The following is a 26,049-nucleotide window of genomic DNA, read 5'->3' as shown; positions in this document are numbered from 1 at the left end:
AAAAAAAAAAAAAAAAAAAAAAAAAAAAAAGAGAAAAGAAAAGAAAAAGAAAAATGTCAATTGCAGGTATTCTAACACTTAAACCCTAAATACTTCAACGTATCTCTCTTAAGACTGTAATAGTCAGAAAATCAACTTCAATGTCTTCATATGTGCAGTTTCTATTTTAAATACAGTCATACAGTCATTCACTGGTATCCAGCAGCCCCAACAAATTCAAAATCTGCAGATGCTCAAGTCTCTTATATAAAAATGACTTAGTATTACCCCAATTCTCTCTAAAGTATCTTTTGTAGCTATTTTATTTTATTTTATTTTTTTTTGAGACGGAGTCTCGCTGTCACCCAAGCTGGAGTGCACTGGCCAGATCTCAGCTCACTGCAAGCTCCGCCTCCTGGGTTCACACCATTCTCCTGCCTCAGCCTCCCGAGTAACTGGGACTACAGGCGCCCGCCACCTCGCCCAGCTAGTTTTTTGTATTTTTTAGTAGAGATGGGGTTTCACCGTGTTAGCCAGGATGGTCTCAATCTCCTGACCTTGTGATCCGCCCGCCTCGGCCTCCCAAAGTGCTGGGATTACAGGCTTGAGCCACCGCGCCCGGCCAGTAGCTATTTTATTTTTTAATTCAGGATCTAATGAAGGTTTGCATATTACATTTGGCTATGTCTCTAGTCCTTTTTTTTTTTTCCATGTAGAACAGTCCCATAGACATTCACCTTTTTGTGTTTTCATCACATTGGCTTTGTTTGGAGAGTATAGACCAATTGTCTTATAGAATGCCCCACAGTGCGGGCTTGTATGGTTGCTTCCTCATGATTAAATTCAGGTGAGCACTTTTAGCAAGAATACTACAGAGGTGATAGTTTTGTATCTCTATTTCATCATATTGGGAGGCACATGGTATCCTGTTGTTCTGCTTTGTTGGTGACTGCCAGATCTTCCATTGGAAATGTACATTTTCCCTTTGTAATCTGTGGGGTAAAACTTTGAGATGGTGTGATTATCCTGTTCCTCAAATCAATGGTTTTATCATTCACTGATGTTCCTTGCTTGAATCAATTATGTCATTGGTAGTTGCAAGGTGGTGGTTTTCTGATTCTATTTATCATTTCTTCTACATTTATTAACTTTTTTTTTCAGAGAGATATATTCTTTTCTCTTTTTTTGGCATCACAACAGATTCACATTAATTATTTCTAAATTTAATATCTTATACTCTGTTATTGTCATTATTCTTTTGGGTTCTTAAAGTATTCCAAATTTGGAGATGCGTTTTTTTAAAAGAACAAAAATATTTTCCTTTACTTAGATTATAATGTTTAGATAAGGGCTTTTCAAAATTGGTTTGTAGTATCAACCAATTTATTGGTTGAGGCATATGTTAAAAATACGGACTCCTGGTTCTCATACCAGCCGATTGTGTCAGAATCTTGGCAGTGTCACATGTGACTTCAGAATAATATCTTTTTCTGTCTATCTTATGAAGATTTTCAAACATATACAGAAGCAATGAATAATTTAATGCATATAACAAGAATTTAACAAGAGTAATTTAATGAATTCGCATGTGCTCATCCCAGCTTCAACAGTGAACTTTTTGCCACTTGTTCTCTATCTCTTCAGCCCCATCACACACCTACTTAATTCGTCGGGGTATTTGTAGCAAACCAGAGACCCCAAATTATTTCACCTGTAAATAATTCAGTATGCAGCTCTAATAGATAATAACTTTAAAAAGTATAATCATTATACCATCATCATCTCTTACAAAATTAACAATAATTTCTTTTTTTTTTTTTCTTGAGACAGAATCTCACTCTGTTTCCCAGGCTAGAGTGTAGTGGTACAATCATGGCTCACTGCAGCCTCAACCTCCTGGGCTGTCTTGACTCCTAGTCTCAAGAGATCCTCCCACCTTGACCTCTCAAAGTGTTGGGATTACAGGCGTGAGCCATTGTGCTCAGCCAATAATTTCTTTATATCATCTAATAATCAGTCCATATTCAGATTTCTCCAGTTGTCTCAAAAGTATCTATCTTACAGTTAGTTTCCAAACAAGTCTACACATTGTATTTTGTTAAGTCTCTTAAGTTTTTAAAATTGCTATATTCCCCTTGCCCTGCTTATTTTTTCCTCACAACTTTTAATTTTTTGTTTGCTGCTGAAGATACCAGATCATTTGTCCTGTAGTATATCCTATTTTTTCTGTTTGGTTGGTGACTTCCTCATGATGTTATTTATTTTGTTCCTCTATCCCCTGTGCTTCCTATAAATGGATATTAGATCTAATGACTTTGATTAAATGGAGGTTTCAAATTTATTTTTGAAATATCTCAGAGGTGATACTACTCTGTACTCCCTACTGTGTGCTATTATGAGACACACCACATCTAGCTGTCACGTATATAAATATGAGATGCTAAGATGAGTACATGGGGTCAGGTGGCATCAGTGCATTCTCCCTTTATAAAGTTTCCCAGTGACCATTCCCCTAACAGCTTGAGCATCCATTTATGACCATTACCTCCATGGAATGGGCAGTTTTTTGTTTGTTTGTTTGTTTTGAGATGTAGTCTCGCTCTGTTACCCAGGCTGGAGTGCAATGGTGCGGTCTCAGCTCACTGCAAACTCTGCCTCCTGAGTTCAAGCGATTCTGTTCCCTCAGCCTCCTGAGTAGCTAGGATTACAGGCACCCACCACCATGCCTGGCTAATTTTCCTATTTTTAGTAGAGATGGGGTTTCGCCATGTTGGTCAGGCTGGTCTCAAATTCCTGACTTCAGGTGATCCGCCCGCCTCGGCCTCCCAAAGTGCTGGGATTAGAGGTGTGAGCCACTGCACCTGGCCAAAGAATGGGCACTTTTTAATCAAGCTTCTCACGTATCTCTTAGTAAATTAAAGATGAGAAATTATTACTTCAAATATTTTAAAAATGTTTCCAACTCTTTCTCATGACCTCACCTAATCATGACGTCATCTAATCATTAGAGTGGCTCCTGATCAGGAGATCAATGACCTACTGAGAATCTCAAGAGAGGAGCTGCAAAGGAATCTTAGCAGCCACAACGTGACTCACTACCTCCTGAGGGACTTTGCTGGGGAAGGTTCCAATGTTAGGTTCTTGGTCAAATCTCTGCTCCACCCATATCAGTGTCCATGTCTTTGGATGTGTTATTTTATCTTTATAAGTCTCATATTTACAGGACAATAAAAACCCACGCTGCCTACCTCGCAAGGCTGTTGAGATGAACAGAGTAGCTAAGACATAGAAAACCATTTTGTACACTGTTAACTTTTATCAAGGCAGGGAACAACCTGAATGTTCACCTTAGGGGAATAAGCAAATGAAACAGCTATACGTCCACACTAGGGAACATTGTGAGCCTTAAAAAATAATGAGGTTGGCTGGGTGCAGTGGTTCACACCTGTAATCCCAGCACTTTGGGAGGCTGAGACAGGCGGATCATCTGAGGTCAGGAGTTTGAGACCAGCATGGCCAAAATGGTGAAAACCCTGTCTCTACTAAAAATACAAAAATTAGCCGGATGTGGTGGCAGGCGCCTGTAATCCCAGCTACGCAGGAGGCTGAGGAAGGAGAATTGCTTGAACCCAGGAGACGGAGGTTGCCGTGAGCCGAGGTCGCACTACTGCACTCCAGCCTGGGCAACAAGAGCAAAACTCTGTCGCCAACCCCCCCACCAAAAAATAAGGTCCATTTATGTGTTCCAACGTGAAAAAATAGGGACATATTGTTAGATGAAAAATCAAATTTTCAAAAATTATCCTAAGTAATGTATAAGAAAATAGAAAGTAAATTATGTACTTCCATTCACACACATATAATGATGTTCATGTAGAGAAAAAAGTCTAAAGGAATATTTACTAACTAGATTTCAACGATTACCTTATGGGTACAGAGTGAGATGGGGAATGGGGTTATCGGGGTGATTCTCTATATTGTTTGATTGTTTACAATAACAGCATATTCATTTAAAACCTGTATAAGTAGAAATAAAGAAAAGTGGTGATGATGATGATTGCTATTACTACTAGGACATCTGTGACTCCTACCTTCCCCACACTGCATGGGTCCTCAGCCAGGTGTTTGGGCAGGTTTCAAGGCTGTACATCGTGGCCTCTTCATAGTTCACAAAAGTCTTTTGCAGTCTAGGGGGAAAGAACAAACAATGCATAATTTAAAACATTTTTGTTAAAGGTACAGTTTTCTCCCAAAGTGAGTGATTTTCTGTATTTGTGTGTGAGCATGAAGCGCTCTATCGATTTTTTCACAGTGATGTACTTTAACAACTTTCAGGAGTTCACCTTTTTTTTCTTTTTTTTTTGCAGTTATCCCTTTAAATACAAATGTTTAACTGACTGTCATTGGATTTAGTCTTCTTGAATAAACGGTAGCTGTGCACTGACATGGGTCTGCAAAGCAGGAAAGGGGATATGGAGGGGGAGAGGAGAAGGGAGGGAAGAGGTGGTGTGGGTGTGTCCAGGCCAGTGATTCCCTCCTTCCCATTGCTGAGGGTGTCAGAACATTTGAGATCCTGGCCTGGGCCAGACCCCTCACAAAGGTGATACTCGGGATCCTGCCCAGCACCCTTGTAGAATGTGATGCCTAAGTTGCAGCCTATTCCTCTTCCCATGTCCCTCTTCCTCAACCCTTTTAGGGGTGGAGAAAGCCCTGCTGCAGAAACAGCTTTGGCTGGAGCAATTGGAAACAGCAGGTTGCCCAGATCCTGGAAGCACGACATAAACTGCAGGACTGAGGGGAACAGGTGGAAGAGAGGAAGGGCTCCAGCCTTCTTCAGAAGCCAGAGTTTAAATCCCAACATGACCCTCAGGTAGCCAGACATGTAGAGCCAGTCTCTTGAGATCTCTGGGCCTCAGTTTTCTTCACATGCAGTCTGGATTTTGGGGGAGGAGACAGTGAGAGATGGATATGAAGATGTGCTGGAACATGGCATTTTTATTACTGCTCACTGTGATAGGCATTTTCAATACAAATGAGGTCACCTTGCATAGAACTGGCAAGGATATGAATCTGAGGGTTGTAAATTCAAAAGCTATGGGATCAGACAGGTATTGGCGATTTGGTGGGTGACAGGGCTGAGTATGAGACAGTAGGGAGCAGTGGAGACTGGCAAACCAGAATACATGTCCCATTGTAAAAGGGATTGCTCAGGACTTGCCTCTAGAAGCACATCTAAAAAATGAAGGCTCAGAGGTAGTCGGCTGTCTAACTGATTAAGAAGGCAGAGTTTTTTTTTTTGTTTTGTGAATGTGAAATCTCCAGGTTTTTTTTTGAAATGGAGTTTCACTCTTGTTGTCCAGGCTGGAGTGCAATGGCGCAATCTCAGCTCACCAAAACCTCCGCCTCCCAGGTTCAAGTGATTCTACTGCTTCAGCCTTCCAAGTAGCTGGGATTACAGGCATGTGCCACCACGCCTGGCTAATTTTGTATTTTTAGTAGAGATGGGGTTTCTCCATGTTGGTCAGGCTGGTCTCAAACTCCCGCCCTCAGGTGGTCTGCCTGCCTCGGCCTCCCAAAGTGCTGGGATTACAGGTGTGAGCCACCGTGCCTGGCCGAAATCTCCAGGGTTTAAAGGTTGACTAAAGAATAAAACTGTGGAGATCCCCCAAAACAAAACTGAAGGCCATAGCCAACTCTTAGGCCATCACTCTGCAACCTCTATATTTGAAAAAATAAAAGACAAGTCATCAGAGAAAAAAAAAATCAGAGAAAGGCTTTCAGAAATGGCCTGATGTCAGAAGCTTATCTGGTGACCTAATGATCCCAGAAGGCTTGAGGGAAGAGAAGATTTGCAAAATGATTAACAGTGGAGTCACAGTAGGTCTTTGAATACCGGCTCTGCCACTTCCCAGCCATATGACCCTGGGCAAGGCGTTTAAACCTCAGTTTACTCATCTGTAAAATGGGAATAAAAATAGTGCCTACCATAGAGGCTTACTGTGAGGAGTAAACAAGGCTTGCAAGGCTCTTGGCATGGTAACCACAGTGTAATTGCACAGTACATTTAACTGCAGAATGAGTAAAAGCTCTCAAAAGCGTTTTGTGAGCAGGAAAGGGCTCTGAGAGTTAGGTGTGGCTGGTATGTACTCCAGGTACACCTCCGTGGGTTATGATAATTAGGCTTTATGGAGAGTTTTATTTACTGTCCCTACTTTGACTTTTGAGGCCTTTCTTCACATTTACGAGGACCTATTTGGTTTTGCATGCCTTGGGAGTAGCTGAGCGCTGTGGATCTCTGCATTCTTTGTTTTTACTGCATTTGTCTTTTCTGTCTGAAATTGTTTTTGCATTAAAGTTTCAAATACGTAAACATTGATTATTATATGTATGCTTTGATAATGACTGAAATCATTGTGAATGCTTCTTTTTAGTAAGTATGCTTTTTACTTTTACTAACTTGTTCTGAAAGGAGATTGCGTGAAACAAATTATCCTGACAAGGTGTGGGTATTGGAGTGGGAGAAGGTTGGGGGTGGGAAGGCTAAAAGGAAGAGAAGAAAGTCCACGTCTCAAATAAATAGAGCAATTTATATAGTGCTTTTGCATCTTTTATCACTTTCAATGCTTTCAGGTAAGGAGATTTGGGCTCAGAGGGATGCAGGAATTTGATAGTCATCCAGCTTGTTAGCAGCAGCATTGGATCTGTGCCTAGAGTCTGTAATTGGGACTCTTTGTCACGCTCTCCTTGCCTTCATAGAATCCAGAGTGGTAGCAAGGTGACCTGGAGCAGTGGCCGAATTAATTGGGTCAGTGGTCAAAAGAAGTGTAACACACCCTCAGAGGGGCCCCAGTGCTGGGATGGGAGAGAAGCAGGCCTCTGACCTCTGACTGAGGTGTTGAGCACAGTTCAACAGGATGACCATGCAGTGCACGGTGAGGACCCCGATGGCCAGAAGGCTGACAGGACCGACCTGCAGGGGAGAGGAGAGAGGGGGAAGTGAGCCAGAAATGATCACTCCCATTCCCTGGCCCTCTCACAGTCTGGGTGCTGGGGCGTCTTGCATAATAAAACTGTCTTTGGGGTGACAGACGCAGCCTGACTGTCCTCATGCTCCCAGATGCTAGAGTTTGAATGCTCTTCTTAGCATCCCTGTAGAGTGGCTGCCCAGCTTCTGCTAGGATACTTCCAGTGACAGAGAGCTCATTACCTTCCCACATAGCCCATGCATTTTCTCATTTTCCTTGAGTTCTACCAGTTTAGAGTCCCTCGTGGTAAATTTATTTCATATGATACACCCTGGCCCTCCCTTCCTCCAAGATAATTGAGGACCAAGGTGTCTTATGACTCAGTTCTCTTCCGCTAGGACAGAGTTTATCAGCAGGTGCCCTATTGACATTTCAGGGCAGATAATTATTTATTATCTGTAGTGTGTCTAATCTGTCAAATTCCTTTTAAAAAGTGGAGCTGATTACTAATCATATCTTCCAGATGTTATCAGAAGGGCATAAAGAGGGACCCTCTCACAACCTTTGTTCTGAACACTTGTGTCTTTATAGATGTGACCTATCACAAAGACACAAATGAGGGATCAAGAGCACCACTCGACTCCACTGGAATGCAGGCTTCATGCAGCAGAGACTCTCATATCTTGTTTGCTTCTATATTCCCAGGGGCTACAAATGCACAGGGTAGGTAGGTACTCAATAAATATTTCTCGGATGAATCATGGCCAGAGGTTCTGGTGGGAGATGAAAGGTAAAGAAATCATCTAATGACTCTGAGGAAGCAAACATCAAAGAATGAAAGCATTGTCTTAAAAAGCAAATACCACCCTGGCAAAGATAGTTTGGCTGAAGACCATGTGTTTTTGCAGAAGCTTTAGAACCCAGAGGATTCCAAAGAGGAGAGTCCCATCTCTGGGTTGGAACCACTGAAGATCAGAAGTCATGACAGAGGAAGCAAGGGTCTCGCCTTCTTTAGACATGGGAGCCACTTACCAGGCCTGGAGATAAGAAAAGATTCACTGCAACGAAATGGAAATTATGTATTTGGTATCAATTCCATTCAACAGATGTTAATGGAAACTTGCTGTGTGCCAGTCCCTACAGAGGCTACTGTGGGGAGGTGCAAAGGGAAATTAGACAGTTTTTGCCCACAGAGCTTTCAGTTAAATGAGGAAGGTGGGCCTATTAAAAATAAACATGTCGGCTGGACGAGGTGGCTCTTACCTGTCATCCCAGCACCTTGCGAGGCCGAGATGGGTAGGTCACCTGAGGTCAGGAGTTTGAGACCTGCCTGGCCAACATGATGAAAACCTGTCTCTATAAATAATATAAAAATTAGCTGGGCGTGGTGGCCCACACCTGTAATCCCAGCTACTCGGGAGGCTGAGGCAGAAGAATCACTTGAACCTGGGAGACGGAGGTTGCAGTGAGCCAAGATCGCGCCATTGCACTCCAGCCTGGGCGACAGAGCAAGACTCTGTCTAAATAAACCAACCAACAAACAAATAAATAAATGTCTTATCTTCATACATGCTTTAAGAATCCCAGGTAAGGTAGATATAAATGGTAGAAAAACACAAAGTGAGGATGGCATTAATGATTGTAGGAAAGAGTAGTTTTAGAGAGCAGGCAATTTAAAAAGACAGAAACGAGGGGACAGGAACAGTACAGGAAAAGAGACAGAGGTAGGCTGGCATGGGGAAAGTGGATTGGTGGGATTGTTGGAGGCATCTATCCTTGTGTCCAAGATACTTTCTCATGCGCCATCATGTAGTTTGGAACAAGAGTCGCACACTCAAATGCCTGCAGGGATTGGGCTGTTAATGTAAATGATGAAGTGAGCTGCATGTGATCCTAGGGAGTGGGGAGGACTGTTGGGAGAATTGTGGCAAAGTAGAGTCAGATGAGCATGGTGAGTCTTTAAGAGTAATGGTGTGCCCCCTCCAGGGATGCTCAGGTTGGACCCAGGTTGGCTCTAGGGGATTGATGCCAACAGGCACATTTTCTATTGCAGAGGATACCCCCAAATTGCCCATTGATAACAGTTTGAAGGCCTTCAGTACCTATCACCCCCTTCTGCAAATGAGCAAACCTAGTTCCCATCCCACAGATGCCTCTTACCAATAAGCCGGCATTCTTCATGGCCAGGGGAAGCCCCAGGAGCCCTGTGCCAATGCTGCATTTCAACAAGTGGATCAAAGTCTGCATCGTCCTGTGGTGGGGAGAGTAGGGAGACAGAGGGTACTGTTAGTGGAAGGGAAGCATGGCCAGAAGCTCAGCCTCCTTCTGGCATCTCCAGAGCACCTGATAGGAAGAGGGACAAAACCTCTTCCAAAACCAAGAGGTGGACTTGAAGACAACTGTCCTGGAACATCTGATCTGTGGATGGTGCTAGTTCAAGTGACTCAACGAATATTTAATACACACTAGGCTCTAAAGGAAATAAAAATTGCTACTATTCTGGATAACACTCTAGTACTGGTTGGTTCATTAATTCATCCAGTGATTTCTTTCATGAGTTATTCTCTCAAATAACATTTATCGCAACCTAATACGTATCTATCAGTTAGATAGACAATGGAAAAAATTAGTAATAGTTGCTTCAATCTACAGTGAGGCATCAGGTTATTTATTAACTCACTAGAAACAAATATCTACCATATATGGAATATTTACTGATTTTAGTTTATTCCTTCATCTATTTGTTCAACCAATATTCATTGTGAATATGAACTGCTTGTGCACTCTCTCTCTGTCTCTCTCTCTCTCTATATATATATATAGTGTGTGTATATATATCTATGAATTGCTATATAATATATTCACATTATGCACAATTTAATAATTTAATAACAATTGTTACTGTGCATATAGAGTACTTATGATGGTCCCAGCAGGGTGCTAGGGCCTAGGGTTCTAAATATTCTTCACACCTGTGCTGGCAGCTCCTGCCCAGGCAGCTCCAATCCTGATGTGGATTGGGTAGGAAGAGTGGGAGCAGGATCATGAGAACAGAATCAAAAAGGAACTTAAATAAAAAGCACATGCACAAGCATTGAACCCAGAGGTAGGAGCACTTAGTTCTGAGGTCTAGCTCTGCCGCTAACCTACTGTGTTTGGTTACTACTTTGGGAAGCCCTTAGCTACTTAGATCCTGTTTCACTGCCAAAAAAGGAAGAACAATTCTGGTCTTTCCTATGTCCCAGGGAAGCTGTAAGACTCAAAAGAGGTGACAACATGATGAATCCTGGAATCTTGAAGTGCTTCACAGATATGAGCATCATCATCATATCATTGTCTCATCATCATCATGATCATCATCCTCATCATCACTGCCACCTTTGGTTTGGCCTTCATGGTGCTCACTTGTTAGAAAGGGCCTCCTTCAAGAAGAAGAAGAATTGAGATGATAGGAAAAAGGCAAGCATGGGCTGGCTTAAGCAAGTAGAAGTGCCCCCTCCATCCGGAACAAAAGGGTACCTTGAAGATGCCATTGGGAGATACAGACGAAGTCTCAGGCTAAGACAGAGATGCCTTTGTGCCACACTTAAATTGTCTGCAGGTGGCCAGGACAGCCAAAACCAACTGCCCAAGTGAGTCCAGCACAGACAGTGCTCATGTCTCTTTGCCTTATCCATTAGGGAGTCATGGCAAGGGGCTTGAAAGAAGCTGTACCAGGTCTTTGCACTTCAATGCTGACCTGAGAGAGGGTTGGATTGAGAGGACAGGTGAACTGTTGGGGACTTCTGTGACTTCAATCTATTGAGTGAAGTCTATTGACCTAACTTCTGTTAGGGCAGTCTATTCACCTAAGGATTGGGGGGGCACCCATTGTCCCTTTACTTTCGAGAGATAATTTTTATTTCTTGATAACTGTAATTTGTCAATTCTTTAGTAGTAATTTCTCCAAAAGATGTGGTCCAATTTTCCACCCTATGCTCTTTTTCCCTTTGCCTCTCACTTGTTTCTCATGGTAGCACCAATGTCTTGCCCCTACTTGAATCAGATCTTGTGGGAAAGGTGAGACAAGGTTTTGGAGGAACCACTGCGCCTTAGCTGACAGCATTACTCATCTGGACCTTGAAGCATAAATAGCTGTTGTGAGCTCCCTTGGGACTTAAAAAATTGGGTTTATATTTTTTCTTGAAAACTACACAATTGCTATTATAAAAGGAAATTCCAAAATCCCACCAATTGAAAATGACCACACACTATAATTAGCATTCCTCTGGGCATCTTTATTTGCGCTAAATGCACAGAATTTTACATGAGGAGAACCACTACACATGCTGGATCCTCAACTAATTTTCTGTATGAATAAATGTGCTACATATTTTCATGTCCAGTAGATTTCCTCCATCACTTGTAATGACTGTATCATATTCTACTCTATGTTTGTTCCACGTGTTAACTTTTCTCTTAACGTTTCCAAGTTTTCAGTATTATTGAAACTGTCTTTGCAAAATTATAGCTGAGGAAATTATGACAGCGAAAGAGATCAGACTTAACCAACTCCATCTTGCTTCTAACCTTTAAGAAGTCCTTGTTTATTCCTGGACGTAGGTTGAACTAACTTTGGGAAGGAATTCACTTCATGATTTGATTCTTGATAACAACCCTTTCCCAAAAAGACCCCCTTCTTGCCTGGGGGCCATTCTGCCTTTGCAGGACTAACAAATTAGCTATAAGACTGGAAAGTACAGTTTAGGGGTCATACAGCCTCTGGCTCCAAGAGTCTGAACCTCCCCAAATTGCTCCTGGGGATAACATCACTATTGTAAAACCTAACATCAGTTCGTGAGTTATTTTGCAGACCTTGAACTCTGATGGATCATCTGAAACCACCCAGACCCGTAATCTGGCTCAATCAGTTCTGCCATTCTACCCAAGAACAGAAAACAAGAGAAACTCACTTCGAGCCCCTATGATTCCATCTCCAGCCTGATTAATCAGCACTCCCCACTTTCCAAGCTCCTACCCACCAAATTATCTTTAAAAACTCTAATCCCCGAATGCTCTGGGAGACCGATTTGAGTGATAATAAAACTCCTGTCTCCTGCACAGCAGGCTCTGCATGAATTACTCTTTCTCCACTGCAATTCCTGTCTTGATAAATCATCTCTGTCTAGGCAGTGGGGGAGGTGAACCCATTGGATGGTTACATTATAACAAGTACTTTGATAAAAATTATGCACACTTTTAGTAGAGATGGAGTTTCACCGTGTTAGCCAGGATGGTCTCGATTTCCTGATCTCGTGATCTGCCCGCCTCAGCTTCCCAAAGTGTTGAGATTACAGGCATGAGCCACCGCACCCAGTCACTTATGCTATTATTTCATTAGAAAAAATTCCTAGAAGGGGTATTATTAATCAAAGTGTATATTTATTTATATTTCATTTTACTTTAAAAAACTAGATTGTGATACAGTACAAAATTCGAAAGGTAAAACACAATAATCCAAATCCTTATGAAATGAATATAAATCTCTTTTCTCTCAGCCTCCAAATTCTCTTCCCCAGAGGCAACCACTGCTCTCAGTTTTCTGTGTGTGCACGAGTTGTGTACTTTCAGACAGCATTTGCCAAATAAATATTTGTATGTTTTATACAAATGATATTTTAGGATTTGACATGCAACATTGCCATCTAGAAAGATACCAATTTAATTCTTCCCAAAAAGATGAGAGAGGGCATTTCCTGATATCCTTATCAACACTGGGGCTTGACATTGATAATCTCTTTGTGTCCACAGTTATTACCGATCTGATGATTACCAGATAGCAGTCTGATTGACAGTAAGTCCTAGAAGAAGAGTTCTGTCGAGATCATGTCCTTTCGGATGGAGCTGGAAGCCCAGTATACTGGCCGCAAACAACAAGGAACAGACACCACAACACTGCCACTGTTCTTCACCTTGTCAAGTGCGAGCTGAAAACAATGAGAACCATGTACACAGGAGGGCGAACCAGACGGGAACAACACACACTGGGGCTGGCGGGGATGGGGCCGGGGAAGGGAGAGCATCAGGATAAATAGCTAATGCATGTGGGGCTTAATACCTAGGTGATGGATTAATAGGTGCAGCAAACCACCATGGCACACATTTACCTATGTAACAAACCTGCACGTCCTGTACATGTATCCTGAAGCTTAAAATTAAATTAAATTAAATTAAATTTTAAAAAACAGAGAGAAGAGTTCCATGGAGCTGAGTTTGGGGCAGTAAAGATGGAGACCTGGAGTTAGCACCTTTTGTTTTCTGGATGAATGACATGGGGGGTTGGGGAGAAGAGGGAGAGAGATTAATGGCAGATGTGTGAGGAGAAGAAGGCAGCCAAGCCAGAGACTGTGGAAGAAAGAGAGGAAGGAGAAGGCAGGCAGCCTGAGATAGGAAACTATTCCTGGAGACTAGCTGTTCATGTTGAACGTGGCTGCTCTAGCTGGGTTCTTCGTAAAAACTGGGAAACAGGGCTAGTAGCCAGAGCCACAGTGATTGACCTCCTTAGATTCTGATTCATCTTTTATCCATGCATCTCTTGTTAATGGAATAAGCGTGTTAAGGAGACAGACGAAGGAAGACAAAGTCCAGAGCTGCAAAAACAGCAGTGTTTGACCTCAGGCCTGGAAGGGCGGTGCAGCCACTTACGATAGTCCAGCTTCCCCAGCAGGATGGACATTCTCTGAAGTAATGCTATTGCTGCTCTCCAAGGGGGACTGAGATCTATTGTCCAAGGAGTTCAGCTCACTGTTGTAGTCCCTTCCAAGCAATGACATCTTCAACACGGTGGGTAGGTGGCGGAGGCTCAGGGTTAAGGCTCTGAATGAGCCTCTGATGGGTCTGTCTCCAGAGAAACCATGGCTGCCGACCTGAGATGCTGGCTCCTAACCCCAAGGATGCGTGCTGCTGGCTGAAGCCTGACGTGCATGAATCAGGGAGGCGGTGGTGGCAGGAGAGGTGATGTTGATGATGCCTCACCTGGCTCTTGGGGGACTTATGAAAGACCCATCTCAGTCAGGGTGGTCCTCAGTTCCCCTCGCAATTGCTTGCCCAACCAGGACTTGCCTGGGCTTTTGGCCTCTCCTAGTTTAGCCCTTGCTGCTGTAGGGCAAAGTGAAAAGTGTGACTGGGAGGAAGACGGCACCATTGGATTGGAGGTCCTGGTGCCTGGACGTGGGGCCAGGCTCAGTGCTTGTCTGTCTTTGGCAAGGAAGAAACCAGAGCTACCTCACAATGGAGGCTGCCCAGCCAATGAGCTGCTGCAGAATCCTGGGATGCAGGTGAGGCCCAACAGAGCACAATCCAGCTACCATGTTCCCTGGGTGGCGTGAAGAGTGGCTTGTAAGGCCCAGTTCAAATGCCACCTGCTCAGAATTCCTATACAGGAGGCATGTATGGCCTGCCAGTGATTTGGAAGGGAGTGCAGGTCTTGTTTAAAAAAATCATTTGTTCAGAAAATATTTATTGAGCACCTAATATATGTTAGAAACTGTTCTCCATGCTGGGAATATATTAGGGTAGAAAACTTACTACAATCTTTCTTCTCATGGAATTTATAATCTGGAGGGGCTGGGGGAGACAGACAATAAACAAAACAAATATATCAAGTATCTGTTAGTAGAAAGTGGTATAGAGAAAGTCCAGGCAAGGGTAATGGAGAGTGTCACCTAGCGGGAGGGCCGCAATTTTAGATTGGGTGATCAGAGAGGGCCTCACCTAGAAAGTGACATTTGAGCACAGGGCTGAACAAGGTGAGGGAGCACAACTCATGTAGCTCTTGGGTAAGAAACTCTAAGCAGAGGGGCAAGAAGTGCAAAGGTCCTGAGGTAGGAGAGTGTCTGGGGTGTTTTAGGAATGGCAATGAGGTCTTACGGCTGTCTAGGAGTGCACAGAGGCGCAGGGATTCTCCTGGTTTGTGCCTATTGCCCTGGCATAATTACTAATGGTGCCTCCCTTCATTATTAAAAGTATCCTGCAGCTGAGCAGGGTGGTGCACACTTGTAGACCCAACTACTCAAGAGGCTGAAATGGGAAAATCGATTGAGGCCAGCCTGAGAAATGACCCTACAAATAAAATAAAATAGGCCAGGCACAGTGGCTCACACCTGTAATCCTAGCACTTTGGGAGGCTGAGGTGGGCAGATCACCTGAGGTTGGGAGTTAGAGACCAACCTGGCCAACATGGTGAAATCCTATCTCTAGTAAAAATACAAAAATTAGCCGAGCTTGGTGGCATATACCTATAGTCCCAGCTACTTGGGAGGCTGAGGCAGGAGAATCACTTGAACCCGGGAGGCGGAGGTTGCAGTGAGTGGAGATAGTACCATTGCACTCCAGCCTCGGTGACAAGAATAAAATTCCATCTCAAAAAAAAAAAAAAAAAAAAAAAAAAAAATAAAAAGAGATAACCTGGTTTGGATGATAAATTACATAGTCACACCAGAGATGTAGCTAAAGAGGTAATGAAAGCGGGATGAAGTGGGTGGGTAGGATTTGCAGGCTATTGTAACAACTTTGAATTTTACTTTAAGAGAGATGAGAAATCATGGAGGGTTCTGAGCAGAGAAGTGACATGACTTAAACGTTTTGACAGGATGTCTCTGGCCTTTTTTTTTTTTTTTTTGTGAGCAGATTGAAGGGGTGCAAGGGGATATCAATCAGGAGGCTATTACAATAATCCAGGAGAGTGTCGCAATGACCCAGGTGTCAGTCTGTAATGGCTTAAACCAGGGAGGTAGTGAAAGAGATGGTGAGAAGTGACTGAATTCTGGATACTTTTAAAGATAAAGCCAAGAGGATGTGCTGATGAACTTGAGGTGGGGTGTAAAAGAGAGAGCAATCAAGGAAGACTCCAATATTTTTGACGTGAGTAACAGAATGGGACTGGCATTAACAAAATCGTGTCCAGAAGCTGCTTTTGCAGAGCACGCACCAGCACTGAACTTTGATTGCGTGTTTGTTTGGGATGACTGCACAGGTTGCTTATGAAGCTCATGGGGGCCAAGGTACTCCCCACACAACCTTTTAGTGCTGCTGCAAAATCAGCACTGGGAGCTTCTCTCTTCCTCTGAATATCAAATGAAATACCTCTCTCCTCTGATGTCCAAATACTTTTTCTCAAGTTGAAAATAACTTCCCCTCCCCTGTTGCACTTATTCATTTATTATTTTATTTTACTTTTATTTTTTGAGACAGGGTCTCACTGTCACCCAGGCTGAAGTGCAGTGGCACAATCACAGCTCACTGCAACCTCCTCCTCCCAGGCTCAAGCCATCCTCCCACCTCAGCCTCCCGAGTAAGCAACTATATGCCAATAAATTGGAAAATCTACAAGAAATGGACAAATTCCTAGACATATACAATCTACCAAGAGAGAACCAGGAAGAAATCCAAAACCTGAAGAGACCAATAACAAGTAATGAGATCAAACCCATAATAAAAAGTCTCCAGGTAAAGGAAAGCCTTGGACCCTCTGGCTTAACTGCTGACTTCTACTAAACATTTAAAGAAGAACTAATATCAATCCTACTCAAACTATTTCAAAAAATAGAAGAAGAGGGAATACTTCCAAACTCATTGAATATTATAGAAGTTCAGTATTACTCCGATACCAAAACAAGACAAAGATACATTAAAAAAAAAAAAAAGAAAAGAAAAGGAAACTACAGGCCAACATCCTTTTGTATGCTTGCTCTGGATGGTGGTGATTTCCACAGTCTCTGTTTTGTAGTTGTGAGTTTTGCTTTGCCTTGTTTTAAAACAGGCATAGCATTTATTATAATTGATCACTGTCTTGTTTACTTGTTTACTGTCTGTCTTCCTACTAAAGTGCAGACTCCTTGAAAATGGAACCACGTTCCATCCTATTCATTGTTAAATCTGCAGCACCTTATACAGAATAGGCATGCTTTAGGTAAGTATTAAAACAATGAATAAATGACATGGCAAAACCTTATCTCTTTTTATTTTTATTTTTTTCTCCAGACGGAGTCTTGCGCTGTCGCCCAGGCTGGAGTGCAATGGCGTGACCTTGGCTCACTGCAACCTTGGCCTCCTGGGTTCAAGCAATTCTCCTGCCTCAGTCTCCTGAGTAGCTGGGATTAGAGGTACATGCCACCAAGCCCGGCTAATGTTTTGTATTTTTAGTAGAGATGGAGTTTCACCATGTTGACCAGGCTGGTCTCTAACTCCTGACCTCAGATGATCCTCCTGCCTTGGCCTCCCAAAGTGCTGGGATTACAGGTATGAGTCACTGCGCCTGGCCACAAAACCCCATCTCTACAAAAATTACAAAAATTAGCTGGGCATGGTGGCATATTAGTCATTAATGATCTTTTGTATTTCTGCAGTATCAGTTGTAATGTCTCTTTTTTCATTTCTTATTTTATTTACTTGGATCTTCTCTCTTTTTTTCTTAGTCTGGCTAATGGTTTGTCAATTTTGTTTAACTTTTCAAAAAAACCAACATTTTATTACTCATCTTTTATATTGTTTTCTTCATTTCAATTTCATTTATTTCTGCTCTGATCTTTATTATTTCTTTTCTTCTACTAATTTTGGGTTTGATTTGCTCTTGCTTTTCTAGTTCTTTAATATACATTTTGTTTGTTTGTTTTTTGAAATGGAGCCTCGCTCCATTGCCCCAGCCGGAGTGCAGTGGCATGATCTTGGCTCACTGCAACTTTGCCTCCTGAGTTCAAGTGATCTCGTGCCTCAGCCTCCCGAGTAGCTGGGATTATAGGCACCCACCACCACACTCGGCTAATTTCTTTTTGTACTTTTACTAGAGACAGGGTTTCGCCATGTTGGCCAGGCTGATTTTGAACTCCTGACCTCAAGTGATCCGCCTACTTTGGCCTCCCAAAGTTCTAGAATTACAGGCATGAGCCACCATTCATGACTGGATGCATCATTAGATTGTTTATTTGAAGTTTCCCTATTTTTGATGTAGGCACTTATAGCTATAAACTTCCCTTTTAGTACGGTTTTTGCTGTATCCCATAGGTTGTGGTATGTTGTGTTTCCATTATCATTTGTCTTAAGGATTTTCAAATTTTCTTCTTAATTTCTTCACCAACCCACTAGTCATTAAGGAGCATACTGTTTAATTTCCATGTGTTTGTATAGTTTCCAAACTTCTTCTTCTTGCTGATTTCAAGTTTTATTCCATTGTGGTCAGAGAAGATGCTTGGTATTATTTCAGTTTTTTGGAAGTTTTAAGACTTGTTTTGTGACCTAACATATGGTCTATCCTTGAAAATGATCCATGTGCTGAGAAAGATGATGTGTATTCTTGAGCCATTGGATGAAATATTCCATAAATATCTGTTAGATCTACTTGGTCTATAGTGCAGATTATGTCCTATGTTTCTTTGTTAATTTTCTCTCTGGAAGATCTGTCCAATGCAGAAAGTTGGGTATTGAAGTCTCTAACTATTGGTGTCTATCTCTCTCTTTAGCTCTAATAATATTGGCTTTATTTATCTGGGTGCTCCAGTGTTTGCTGCATATATAATTACAATTGTTATATCCTCATATCCTGAATTGATCTTTTGATCATTATATAGTGACCTTCTTTGTCTCTCCTTATAGTTTTTGTCTTAAAATCCATTTTGTCTGATATAAGTATAGCCACTCCTGCTCTTTTTTGATTTCCGTTGGCATGGAATATATTTTTTCACGCCTTTATTTTCAGCCTATGTATACCTTTATAGGTGAAGTGGGTTTCTTGTAGGCAACAGATCAATGGATCTTTTTAAAATTCATTCAGCCAGTTTATGTCTTTTGATTGAAGAGTTTAGACCATTTACATTCAATGTTATTATTGATAAGTAAGGATTTACTCTTGCCATTTTGTTACTTGTTTTCTGGTTGTTGTGGTTTTCTCTTCCTTCTGTTTTTTCTTGTCTTCCTTTAGTGAAAGTGATTTTTATCTTTTGATATGCTTTAGTTTCTTGCTTTTGTGTGTGTTTGTATCCATTATATGGCTTTTGGTTTGAGGTTACCATAAGGCTTGCAAATACTATCTTATAACCCATTATTTTAACCTGATAACACATTAACACTGCATAAACAAACAAACAAAAAGAAAGAAAGAAAACTAATAAAACTCTATGCCTTAACTTCATCCCCTGCTTTTTAATTTTTTATTGTTTCTATTTATATTTTATTGTACTAAGTCTTGAAAAGTTGTTATTATTTTTGATTGGTTCATTGTTCAGTCTTTCTACTTATGATAAAAGTAGGTCACACACCACAGTTACAGCGTTATAATTGTCTGTGTTTTTCTGTGTATTTACTATTACCAGTCAGTTTTGTACCTTCTGGTGATTATGTGTTGCTCATTAATGTTCTTTTCTTTCTGATTGAAGTACTCCCTTTAGCATTTCTGGTAGGAAGAAATGCTGGTATTGATAAAATCCTTCACCTTTTGTTTGTCTGGGAAAGTCTTTACTGCTCGTTCATGTTTGAAGTATATTTTCACCAGATATACTATTCTAGGGTAAACGTTTTTTGTTTTTTTTTCCTTCAGCACTTTAAATATGTCATGCCACTCTCTCCTTGCCTATAAGGTTTCCACTGAAAAGTCTGCTGCCTGATATGTTGGAGCTCCATCATGCTTTTTTTTTTTTTTTTTTCCTCTCTCTCATTGCTTTTAGGATTCTTTATCCTAGATCTTTGGGAGTTTGATTATTAAATGCCTTAAGGTAGTCTTGTTTAGGTTAAATCTGCTTGGTGTTCTACAAACTTCTTGTACTTGGATATTGATAACTTTCTCTAGGTTTAGGAAGTTCTCTATTATCCTTTTGAATAAACTTTCTACACCATCTCTTTCTCTACTTCCTCTTTAAGGTCAATAACTTCGATTTGCCTTTTTGAGGCTGTTTTCTAGATCCTGTAGGTGTGCTTCATTATGTTTATTCCTTTTTTTTTGGTCTCCTCTGACTGTATATTTTCAAACAGCCTGTCTTTAAGCTCACTAATTCTTTCTTCTGGTTGATCAATTCTATTATTAAAAGACTCTGATGCATTCTTCAGTATGGCAATTGCATTTTTCAGCTCCAGAATTTCTGACTGATTCTTTTTCTTGATTTCAATATCTTTGTTAAATTGATCTGATGAATTCCTTTTCTATGTTATCTTGAATTTCTATGAGTTTCCTCAAAACAACTATTTTCAATTCTCTGACTGAAAGATCACATATCTCTGTATCTCCAGGATTAGACCCCGGTGCCTTATTTAGTTCATTTGGTGAGGTCATGTTTTCACAGATGGTGTTGATGCTAGTAAATGCTCTTCAGTTTCTGGGCATTGAAGAGTTAGGTATTTATTGTAGTCTTCACTGTCTGGGCTTGTTTTTTTTTTTTTTTGAGACGGAGTCTCGCTCTGTCGCCCAGGCTGGAGTGCAGTGGCCGGATCTCAGCTCACTGCAAGCTCCGCCTCCCGGGTTTATGCCATTCTCCTGCCTCAGCCTCCCGAGTAGCTGGGACTACAGGCGCCCGCCACCTCGCCCAGCTAGTTTTTTGTATTTTTTAGTAGAGATGGGGTTTCACCATGTTAGCCAGGATGGTCTCGATCTCCTGACCTCGTGATCCGCCCGTCTCGGCCTCCCAAAGTGCTGGGATTACAGGCTTGAGCCACCGCGCCCGGCCTGTCTGGGCTTGTTTGTACCCATCCTTCTTGGGAAGGCTTTCCAGATATTTGAAAGGGCTTGGGTGTTGTGATCTAAGCTGTATCTGCTTTAGGGCACAACCCAAGCCCAGCAATACTGTGGTTGGTGCAGACTGACAGAGGTACCACCTTGATTGTCTTGGAGACAATTGATCTGGGAGAATTCTCTCTGGATTACCAGATAGAGACTCTTGTTCTCTTCCCTTACTTTCTCCCAAACAGAGTCTCTCTCTTTGTCTGTTCTGAGCCACATGAAACTGGGGGCGGAGTGATGCAAGTACCCTTGTGGCCACCATCACTATGACTGCACTGGGTCAGACCTGAAGCCAGCATAGCACTGGGTCTTGCTCGAGGCCTCCTGTAACCACTCCCTGGCTACTGCCTGTGTTCGCTCAAGGCCCTGGGGCTCTGTAATCAGCAGGTGGCAAAGCCATTCAGGTCTGTATTTTTCCCTTTAATGTGGAGAGATCCCCCAGGCCCTGTGCGGGTCCAGAGGTGCCATCTGTCTGAGAGCCAGGGACTAGAGTAAAAAACCTAAGAAGTCTACCTGGTGTTCTATTGTACTGTAGCTGAGCTGGCACTTGAACCCCAAGACATAGTCCTTTTCACTCTTCCTTCCCCTTTCCAAAGGCAGAGGAGCCTCACCCTATGGCCACTGCCACCTTAGGCCCACACTGAATAATGCCAGATTACTGCTGATGTTCCCTTAAGTCCTGAGGGCTCTTCAGTCAGCTTGTGGTGCATGCTGCCTGGCTTGGGACTCACCCTTCAGGGCAGTGGGCTACCCTCTGGCCCAGGACAGGTTCAGAAATGCTATCCAAGAGCCAAGTCCTGGAATCAGGGACCCCAAGAGCCTACTTGGTGCTCTACCCTTGTGGCTGAGCTGGTAACTAAAGTCAGCAGGTCTCAGAGTCTCACCCAAGGCCCTTGATGTAGTATCTGGGTATCACTGGTGTTTATTCAGGGCCCAAGGGTTCTTCAGTGAGCAGGTGATGAATGCTGCCAGGACTGGGTCCTTTCCTTCAAGGCAGTGGTTTCCCTTCTTGCCCAGGGTATGTCTAGAAATGCCCAGGAGCTAGGGCCTAGAAAGGCAGCATCATAACTCTGACCATGCCCTGTTCTTCTGTGGCTGGGTTGGTATCTAAGATGTAAAACAAAGTCCTCCCCACTATTCCCTCTCCTCACCTCAAGCAAAAGGAAGGGATCTCTTCTGGAGTCACAAGCTGTGCATCTTGGGGTTAGGAGAGGGGTGATGCCAAGTACTCCCTTAGCCACCCCACCTGGTGTCTCAGTATGTCTCCTGCTCCCCCAGTCCACTGTCTCTGGGTCCAATTCAGTACTAGGAGTCTCCTAGGAGTTGTAGTCCTTGTGGCCTAGACTGCCTCTCAAGTTTATTTAAAGCCCCAGAGCACTTTCGCCCATGGTGGCAAGGCTTGTGGGAATGAGAGTTCTGACCTCTGGGATCAGTGATTCCCCTCTGGCTAGGGCTGGCTTAAATCCTCCCTCTGTGGTCAGGTGGCAACTGAGTTTGATCTGGTTTTCCTTTCTGCTATAACAAAGGCAGCACTTAGTCAATGCCTCACAATTACTGGGTTCTCCCTTCCCCAGAGCCCAGAGATACTCTGGGCACCAGGGGCCCCTGCTGGGGGTGAGGGAGGGGTGGCATGGGTGATTCAAGACTGTTTTTTCTTTTACCTCTTTAGTGTCTCTTTCAGCCATACGAAGTTAAAATCAGGTACTGTGAGTGCCCACGTTTTTTGGTTCTTAGGAAGGTGCTTTTTTTCTGTACATAATTGTTGATTTGGTGTCCTTGGAGTGGGGGTTGGGGGACAGGACAGATCAGTGGAGCTTTCTACCATCTTGCTCTACCTCCTCCCTATTTTACATTTTGATAACCACCATTCAGTAGCCTCTCTTGGGCCCTGCAATGCAGTGAGGAGCTTTGATCCGCAAATGTTTGCATCCTGGATCGATCCTTCACTATGCGTTTGATCTTTAACAAGTTATTTAATGTCTCTGGGCCTGTTTCCTTATCTGAAAATGGAGACAATGAAAGTGTAAACATCACAGGGTCATTGTAAGGATTAAATGAGATAATCTCATGTAAAATCCTTAGTAAGCACTCAATGAAGGAAAGGAGGAAGGATTTTCTGTGTTCCTTGACTCATTAGCAAGCCCCAGAAGTTAAATAAAGTCAGTTAAATGGGGGGAAGAAAGTTGTGTGTGTGTGCATATGTGTGTATTAAATAATCAGTTCCAAACCACTTAAAAAATTTTTAGTATCACCACCACTCAGACTTAAAACTAACATGTAGTAGTCTTTAGTGTTGCCAATAATTACTAATGAGTCTCCCTAGCTTGGTTTTGTTGGTTACATCAATGTTGCTAAATTTAGTTTTTCTTTCCAAGATTTAACTTTAGCCAGATTGGTCTAAGTAATAAAATTAACCCTATCATCTTACACAGTAGGGGCTTATCTTTAGAGAATGAGTGTAAACTTTTCTTAATAACAGAGAAGATAACCTTAAACTTCAAGGATGGGTGGGGTGATTGATAGCGGAGCAGGGTGGGAGAGAAATGTTTCCAGAGAGGATGATCACATTGCCAACACTGATCCATGGATCAGTGGAAGTCCTTTGGCTTGCTGATGAAACAGAGAGCTCAGGGTGGAAATGACAACCCATCCTCTGGCAAAGTAGACTGTGGACCCCTGCACAGGCTATGAGTGTCCTATTGCCCAACAGGGACTCTGTAGGCTATGGGATCTGGGTGTGGACCAGCAGCCTTTCCTCCATCTGGGTGGACTTGTGTTCATGAAGTATCTTCTGGAAGTCCAGCAGATAGAAAGTAACATACAGAAAGAGCAGACCAGGACTTGAGAACTGGGGGGCACAGGGAAGATGAAGGATGAAAATAAGCAGGACAGGGCTTTTTCAAATGTTCTCTTAACACCGAGGCTGAAACAGGCATAGATCATTCCCATAAACCACAGGGAGTTTCATGAGAAACTCTCCTCTCCCCACCTTTTGGGACTATAGATCTTCAACATCTATTTAGTTATCTAGGTGCATTTCCTCAATGTTAGTAATTCTGCGGGGAGGGGAGAGAGCAGTCACCACCAGAAAGATCGAGGCGATGTCTCAGGTTGGCTTGGCCCTGGCTGCCGGCCAAGGTCAGACACAAGCATAAGTGCTGTCATGTCCAGGCAGCAGGAAAGAATGGAAGGAGGTTCAGACTCAGTCTTTCAAGTTCTACTCAAAGCCCAACTCAAATGGTACCACCTGTGGAAAGTCTTCCTTGGTGCTCCAGAGCAGGTAGTGTCCTTTGCCCTTAGATGGACGTATGATGGTATTTACTCAGTTGATTACCTGTTACTCTTCCCCAATGGACAGTAGACTGGCTGCTTGACAGCGGGGATTCTTTTCTCATTAATCAGTGTATCCTTTTGAGAATGATGTATCAGGTATCTTTTGCTGCATAAAACTTCCCACTCTTTATGTATTAAAATTACAAACATCTTTATTATTTATCACAGTTCTGTGGATTATCTGTACAATTCTTATGGTCTGTGTCAGCCTGACTGGGGTTAGATATAGTCTAGGATGGCTTTACTCATGTGTCTGGAAGTTGGCAGGCTGGTTGATCTGCGGACAGGGCTCAACTGGGACGATTCATTTATGTTCCACGTGGTCTCTGATCCTCCGGTAGGCTAGCCCAGGATGCTTTACTTGGTGGTCTCAATTCCACAGAGCAGCAAGCAATGTAAGTCCTGATGCATAGGTTATTACCAAACCTCTGACTGCATCACATTTATTAATGTTCCATTGGTCAAAGCAAGTTACAAGGCCAAGATCAAATTTAAAAGGGAGAGGCCGGGCGTGGTGGCTCACACTTGTTATCTCAGCACTTTGGGAGGCTGAGGCGGGCGGATCACCTGAGGTCAGGAGTTTGAGATCAGCCTGGCCAACATGGTAAAACCCCACCTCTGTGAAAACTACAAAAATTAGCCGGGTGTAGTGGCAGGTGCCTGTAATCCCAGCTACTCGGAAGGCTGAGGCAGAAGAATTGCTTGAATCCAGGAGGTGGAGATTGCCATGAGCTGAGATTGTGCCACTGCACTGCAGCCTGGGCAACAGCGAGACTCCATCTCAGAAAAACAAACAAACAAAAACAAAACAAAACCCACAAACAAACAAAAAAATTTAAGGGATACAGATATAGACTTCATCTTTTCATAGGAGCAGCTGCAAAGTCACATTATCAAGAGGAATTTATGGTCATTTTTGCAATATTCTACAAAATCTTGTTTGGCACACAGTAGGTAATCAAGAATGCATGTTGCAAGAATTAAGAGGTAAAGTCTATTCAAATAATTTTCATGTTCACCCCTCATCCCTCCCCATTGGCACATCTACTTCCATGCCTCCTATTCATTGTTGGGATCTTTGAGTTGGGAGGAAATGTTATCTAATGGTTTGAAATGTTTGTTGCCCCTGATTTAATACGTATGGCTCCTTTCTATCTGAGAGTTCACACTGGTCATCTTGGCCCTACCCATCTCAACACTGGAGCCGTGCACAACTTTCTGACTTGTGGATTATGTACCCACCCTTAGTGTTTGCGTTTTGAACAGACCCAGAAAAGGGAAAACTGGTTGTCTGCCAAAGCGTGGACAGTCTCAGCTGGCTGCACCTCCTTCGGCCAGTTGCTGCCACTTGGGGCCCTCTGGTGGCTTCCTCTTGCATAGCTCCAGGTTAGGTATGAAATTCACCGTGCGAATTGTCATAAGCTTGGATAGAGTCCAGAGCCTTCCAAGGGAAAGCTCACAATGTGGTGGAATGGCAGAGGTATGAAAAGAAGAAGTAATAAAACAAAATTAAAAAAAAAAATACCGTTTAGAGCTTGTAGCTTTCTTGTTTCACCATGACTTTGCCCAGAGAAAAGGCAAAGCAGTGACATAAAGATAATGCACATAAAAGAGATCTGGCTGGGCGAGGAGGCTCACGCCTGTAATTCCAGCATTTTTGGAGGCCAAGGCAGGTGGATCACCTGAGGTCGGGAGTTCGAGACCAGCCTGACCAATATGGAGAAACCACATCTCTACTAAAAATACAAAATTAGCCAGGCGTGCTGGCCCATGCCTGTAATCCCAGCTACTCGGGAGGCTGAGGCAGGAGAATTGCTTGAACCCAGGAGGTGGAAGTTGCAGTGAGCCGAGATTGTGCCATTGCACTCCAGCCTGGGCAACAAGAGTGAAACTCCGTCTCAAAAAAACAAAACAAAACAAAAAAACAGAGATCCATATCATTAAAAATCGGGTGCTGGTGGGCAGGGAACAGTGCCAGGCTCACCGAAGAAAAGTGGTGGAGTTGGAAAACGGGGGAGAGTCTCCTGACTT

General features: G+C 42.8%; 2 protein-coding genes across 2 annotated transcripts in view; both read right to left on the bottom strand.

The window, feature by feature from the left end:
• The window catches only part of LOC108532028 (proton-coupled amino acid transporter 2), a 71,037-nt gene that overhangs the window by 13,158 nt on the left and 31,830 nt on the right, over positions 1-26,049 (bottom strand). The window lies entirely within an intron of this gene.
• On the bottom strand, positions 6,587-14,204 carry LOC108532027 (proton-coupled amino acid transporter 3-like). The gene is made up of 4 exons (XM_017875739.1): positions 13,629-14,204; positions 9,105-9,195; positions 6,861-6,949; positions 6,587-6,759 (listed from the first exon to the last, which is right to left on the bottom strand). Exons 1-4 carry the CDS (start codon positions 13,754-13,756, stop codon positions 6,687-6,689), a joined length of 381 nt encoding a protein of 126 aa, XP_017731228.1. The 5' UTR covers positions 13,757-14,204; the 3' UTR covers positions 6,587-6,686.

Source organism: Rhinopithecus bieti, unplaced genomic scaffold (assembly GCF_001698545.2).
Source record: "Rhinopithecus bieti isolate Rb0 unplaced genomic scaffold, ASM169854v2 scaffold_7673, whole genome shotgun sequence".
In the NCBI taxonomy this organism is placed as follows: Eukaryota; Metazoa; Chordata; class Mammalia; order Primates; family Cercopithecidae; genus Rhinopithecus; species Rhinopithecus bieti.
This window is presented reverse-complemented; position numbering and strand designations above follow the sequence as displayed.

Bases quoted from the DNA above. Each gene is read 5' to 3' on its own strand.
- LOC108532027 (XM_017875739.1), bottom strand. From the start codon at position 13,756: ATGTCATTGCTTGGAAGGGACTACAACAGTGAGCTGAACTCCTTGGAC. The intron at 9,196-13,628 runs GTAAGTGGCTGC...TCCCCACCACAG, and splicing joins GCTGGGGAAGCTGGACTATC to GACGATGCAGACTTTGATCC. The intron at 6,950-9,104 runs GTAAGAGGCATC...TCTCCCCTGCAG, and splicing joins TGAAGAATGCCGGCTTATTG to GTCGGTCCTGTCAGCCTTCT.